The sequence below is a fragment of the Pseudophryne corroboree genome, chromosome 4, assembly GCF_028390025.1.
Source record: "Pseudophryne corroboree isolate aPseCor3 chromosome 4, aPseCor3.hap2, whole genome shotgun sequence".
Taxonomy (NCBI): Eukaryota; Metazoa; Chordata; class Amphibia; order Anura; family Myobatrachidae; genus Pseudophryne; species Pseudophryne corroboree.
In genome coordinates, this window is record NC_086447.1 from 358,672,514 (window position 1) to 358,678,513 (window position 6,000).

At 46.4% G+C, this 6,000-nt stretch overlaps 1 protein-coding gene across 1 annotated transcript in view; it reads right to left on the reverse strand.

Annotated features, from left to right (window-relative positions):
• The window catches only part of RUBCN (rubicon autophagy regulator), a 100,914-nt gene extending 95,299 nt beyond the window's left edge, over positions 1-5,615 (reverse strand). Inside the window, exons 1-3 of the mRNA XM_063916533.1 lie at positions 5,562-5,615; positions 2,325-2,542; positions 782-935 (exon numbers count right to left, since the gene is read on the reverse strand). Of these exons, the coding sequence (XP_063772603.1) occupies positions 782-935; positions 2,325-2,542; positions 5,562-5,600 (411 nt within the window). The 5' untranslated portion in view covers positions 5,601-5,615. The remainder of the gene's footprint in view (positions 1-781; positions 936-2,324; positions 2,543-5,561) is intronic.
• Positions 5,616-6,000: the final 385 nt, after the last annotated feature.

Sequence of the window (6,000 nt, forward strand, 5' to 3'; positions counted from 1 at the left end):
AGAAATTTAAAGTGCACCGGCTCCTTTGGACCCCATCTATACATATCGTACTAAGACCCCAGTATTATGGATGCTAGAGAAAATCTGTTCAAACAGTTTATTATTATTAATAATAATTTTATTTATATTCTCCAACAGGACTATTTGAACAATCTGTATATAGAAATTAAACTAGATATGCTTAGAAAAAAGTAATGGTAAAAAGAGGGCTTCATAATGATTAGGATCTGTCATTTAAGATATTTTGCGTGTTTGGGCACACAAAAGCGAGAAGAAAGGGTTGTGTCTATGTTGCCTTCGTGTAAAGGACCTGGACGTGACAAAACGAGTGGGCAGGAGAGAATTTCCGCCCTTACAGCTCCTAAAGGTCTTCTTCGTTCTCCGTCCGTTTGGGGTATTTTTTTTGTCTATGCAGCATGCTTCGCTCGCCACGCATCGGGCTCGGTGTCTCGCTTCGCTCGCCACACTTTTCTATTCCAAATAGATTGTGACATGGACCCAGGGGGTTATGGGAAAGGTCCTCTGCACGAAGAGAAACTAGACGCTACCGAGAAGAAAGCTACAGGAATAAATAAGTGGAGATAGGCATGACTGGACTGCGCTTATCTGCAAGCAGCAGGTATTCAGGAAGTTAGGGCTCAGGCTGTGGCTAGTACCGGTAAGAGAGTGCCTATACCTTATTACACCTACGTCATAGAGATACTGAATTCTCTAGAACACATGCTATATTTTCCACAATAAGGCTACATCTGACACCTCTGTAAAAATTTAACTGTATTACCTGATCACAAATGAGACCATGCTGAAGTATACTGCTCATGTCTCGACAGAGTCTCTGCAGGCCACCATACTTGGACCACACATTTCTGCTGTTGCCCGACACCAGCCCTTCCACTGTCGTTTTCAGATTATCCAGAAGCTTCCAGTGCTCATCCCTGCCGAGTGTTGCACACAAAGGTCTTTAAGGACAGAGGAAATAAAGAGTTGCACAGGAAAGTAGATATTACTCTTTAGCTTTATCTGTGTGACAGGCGTGTGTGAAAATCCTCTGGACTCATTTCCTTACAACAGAAATTTATCATACAACATTGAACCAGATTGTGCAGTTACTTATATTACTGTCCGGCAGCGTGCATCTCATATGTGGTCATATATGGGTTGTCACACAGGCAGTCACAATAGAAATTCACAAATAAGGATTTGTAACAGAAATTTTAAATCAGAAATGGTAACTTTTTATTGCTTAGCCTTTCTAAGAACTGAGACAAATCAGATGGTGGTGAGGTAATCATTAACAGAAAAGCAATTATTAACACAAACACCTCAAGTTCCATGCATATGCAGCTTCTGCATGCCTTATCGGTGATATCATGTTTACAGCTAGGAACAAACACTTTCACCACACAGTAAGAATAGAGATCTCTTACACCACCAATAACACAGACATTCAGCTGTTATTCAGGTATTGGACATTTCTGAGACCAGTTTCTTGACTATTGCATCAACCACTCCACAATCATAATTTTAGGTCAGGTCACTCCCCCAATATAGTATACCTCCTTTGCCTAGTATAACAGACTTAACTAACATCAATAACTTCACAAGGGGATGTATTCAATTTGTCGTCACTCAATGGGGGCGATTGAATTGTTTTATTCCATGGCTACCACTGGGGGGGGGGGGGGGGGGGGGGGGCAAATCGCAAAACGAAGCAATTAAATTGTTGCTCTGTTGATTCAATTGTTTTTCCCTGTGGATACCAGTGGGGGGTGCAAATCGTTGCAATTCAATTGTAGCCAGGGGGGGGCAGCATTTATTCTTGCAACCTCCTGTGGTGCGAGAAAATATGTGCGCAAAAACTCAGTACTTTGGGAGTTTAGATGGGTTTAGCCGTTTTACGTGGCTAAACGCTGTCTGTTTTGGCACGACATACAATTGAATTCTGACAATTGTTTAGGCATTTATACAGTCCCAGTCTAGATGCCCAAAACAATTGAATCACCACAAATAGGTCACCAAACTATATGTAGATGGAATAAGAAGTCATTATAATGACACAGTTGTAATGTCACCTATAACAACTGTTCTGGCAGTATAACTTTTAAAGATGAAGCTTTGCGTTCATGTTTAAAGTTCTACTGCTATGGCTGAAATGCTTTAACTAACAGGACAACCATGTCGGCATAATGACATTGGCATTATTCCACCTACATACAGACTGTCAACAAACCACATGTATTCCCTCACCAATGCCTCTGTGTGTGTTGTTGAGGGGCCCACCATAAACATACCTAGCAGAAAAAAAATAGGAATTTAATACCTACCAATCACAGCCCCCTAACCCCGGAGGCTGGCATCCGTTGTCAGTAGAATCCACGGGTGGATATTGAAATTCCTGCCTTCTACCAGGTGACGAACTTGTAGCCACCATAACAGGGAAATCCGGGCTTTCGGAGACCCCGACCATTTGTCCAGCAGATCCAGCTGTAAAGACCGGGCATGAAATCTGCCGTATTGGACTGCCTCGTAAGCAGCAACCATCCTGGATCAAGAGAGGAATACGAAAGTATCCAGTGAAAAGGAACGTATCTCATATATAAGAAACTTTTTACACTAATTTCAAGCGCCCAGGGTTGTATATCCCCCATTTGTATTGTATATTGTGTATTTTGAGATGTCTGGTGACATCTTGGGGTGGTAAATTACCTAGGGCAGCTATAGCGCCGGTGTAGTGGAATTCTTCACTTTCTGCCAGCAACCATCCTGCCCAGCAAACATATGCAAAGGTGTATGGACAACTTGCGAGGACGGAGCACTGAGCAAACCAAAGCCTGGATGGCAAAGGCCTTGTCCATTGGGAGAAATACCTTTTGAGATACTGTATTCAGTATCATTACCAGGAATTGGAGAAATTGGATCGGTTCCAGGTGATATTTCTGAAAGTTTACAATCCACCCATGATCCATAAGCAGGCGAGTCGTCAGATCGATGCTGTGCAAAAGACGGTCCCTGGACACAGCCTTTATCAGGAGTTCGTCCAAGTAGAGGACTATGTTGACTCCCATCATGCGCAGCTGCAGCATCATCTCCACCATGACTTTGGTGAAAACCCTCGGAGCTGTGGACAGGCCAAAGGGCAAGGCCTGAAACTGGAAGTGGTCGTCTAAGATGGCGAACCTGAGTAAGACTGATGAGGGGGCCACATGGGAATGTGTAGTTAAGCATCCTTGACATCCAGGGATACTAAGAATTCCCCCTCCTCCAGACTGGACACCACTGCCCTCAGGGATTCCATCTTGAATTTGAACGCCCGCAGACACGGGTTTAGAGACTTCAGGTTTAAGATGGGTTGCACCGAACCGTCCAGTTTTGGAACTACAAAAAGACTAAAGTAAAACCCCCTTTTGTGTAAAGGAGGAAGTACTGGAACTACCATCCCTGTTCGTAAAAGTTTTTGAATTGTCTCTTGCATCGGGTAAAACTGGTAAGCCCGATTTGAAAAATCTGGGAGGAGGAAGTGCTTGAAATTCCAGCCGGTATCCTTGGGAAATGAGATCCCTCACCCAAGGATCCCGGCAGGACCCCGCCCACACGTGGGCGAAGTGTTGAAGGCGAGCACCCACCTGAAAGTCGACTTGCTGCTGGGGCCAACCGTCACGCGGAAGGCTTAGCGGCAGGGGATCCGGCGGTCTGGTCCATGGATGTAGCCGTTGCAGGCTTATGGGACTTACCACGCGATCCTCTCGGGTTGGTGGAGACTCCCCGGCCTCTGCCTCTGAACCTTGCCACACGAAAGGACTGCAAGGAGGGACCTGTGTAAGAACGTCTAGGAGGTGGCGCAGCTGACAGCAGATAGGTAGATTTACCCGCCGCTGCCTGGGAAATCCATTTATTCAATTCATCACAAAACAAATCAGCATTCGCTGACCATTGACAGAGCTCTGTGTTCCGAAACAGCCATAGCAGTGGTGCGGCCATTTATCTTACACAATTCCTTTATAGCTTTGCTCATAAAATTTGCAGCATCCTGTATGTGTTGTAACAGAGTAACGACCTCATCCTGGGGCAGATTGTCTAATCCATTAATAATATTTTCGAACATTTGACCATCGCCCTGGAGATCACCCACAAACTATTGTGGGGCACTGTGCTACGTCCGCTACCGAATAAATTGCCTTGAGAGCGGTCTCAATTTTACGGTCAGCCAGCTCTTTTAGGGATATAGCCCCTGGCACCAGTAGTACCAGTTTTAGACAGTCTGGACACAGACGTATCTACTGACGGGGGGCTTTTCCATACCTTCCTGTCGTCAGCTGGGTGGGGAAAGGTCGCTAAAAACCTTTAAGGAATCTTACATTTTTTATCAGGGTTTAAGCATGCTTCCCTGGCCAGGGAGTTTAAGTCCTTAGACACTGGAAAATTTGCCGAGGTCTTAGATCGAACATTAAAGTACAACTCCTCATCTGGTTCCAACTCTTGATCCGGTATGTGAAGAACCTCTCTTACAGCAAAAATGAGGGCCTCCACCCCAGGGGACAGAGCGCTGTCCTCATTATCTACATCAGGCTGATCAGAATCAAACTGGAGCACCTGTTGCAGTGAGCATTTATGTGAAACTACTAGAGGGGGCTGAGAAGCCTTCATGGTATCTGCTGCTTTGGCCACACAATCAAGAGTGTTTTAACACCTGTCTCTCTCTATCTCTCTTAGCTGCAGCTAATTCTGAATTTACATTCAGAATAATGCTTTTAAAACTATCTAGCCAGTCAGATGCCTGAGAACTGTGTCCCAGTGAAGATAAGGAACATTGTTCACACGAGTAACCCCGCTGAAGGCGGGGTTGAGTTACAAGCGGTACACATTACCATGGACCTAATTCAGATCTGTTCGCTAGCTATTTTTTGCAGTGCTGCGAACAGATAGACGCCGCCTATAGAGGAGTGTATTTTAGCTTTGCAAGTGTGCAAACGCATGTGCAGCCGAGCATTTCAAAAACAGTTTGTGCAGTTTCTGAGAAGCTCTGACCTTACTCAGCCGCTGCGATCACTTCAGCCTACTCGAGCCCGGAATTGACGTCAGACACCCGCCCTGCAAACGCCTCGACACGCCTGCGTTTTTCCAAACACTCCCAGAAATCGGTCAGTTGCCACCCACAAACGCCCTCTTCCTGTCAATCTCCTTGCGATTGGCTATGTGAATAGATTCTTCGCTAGAACCAGTGCACAGCAATGATCCGCTTTGTAGCCGTACGACGTGCCTGCACATTGCAGTGCATACGCATGCGCAGTAGTGCCCTGATCGCTGCGCAGCGAAAAACGCTAGCGAGCGAACACATCTGAATTAGGCTCCATGTCAACAGACATCTTACACAACTGTAAAACAGAGCAGCCCAGTGACCAAAACCTCCACACAGACCCTAGAGAGCCCCTGGAGTGACACCAAGAAGCAGACACCAGCACACAGAAACACAGCAGTACAATGTGTAACTAAGTGTATGACCTGACAGTAGTGCAGCGGCGCTACCGCTGGCATGCACCCCCCTTTCTATGACCCCCTGGTACCAGCACAGAGTCCTGGGTCTCTGGAGGAGCAGCGTACATGCAGCTTGATGATCCACAGCAGCAGGAAATGGCACCTTCCCGCCTCAGGTCCCGCTCCGGGAAGCCCCGCCCCCTGTAATGGCGCGCGGCCCCAGAGCAATATATTATACTGGCCATGTTACAAAAACATAAGAATATGCATACAGTACACACAAAGCCTTTTTGTGACAGTGAGAACTGAGGGGCATCAGCCCTGAGTCAGTATGTCCGCTGCGGGCACCGCAGCTCTGGGCCCGTGACCGCAGCGTGACTTGCTGCCAAAACTGCACCGGGGACCCCGGTGTAACACTCACATCACCTTGTACTTCAGCATGTATTAGAGGGTGGCGGTTAGCTGCTGGTGTGGGCACACATGCTAACAATGTGTGATCAGTACCTCAGAGGCTCAGTTACTTATAAC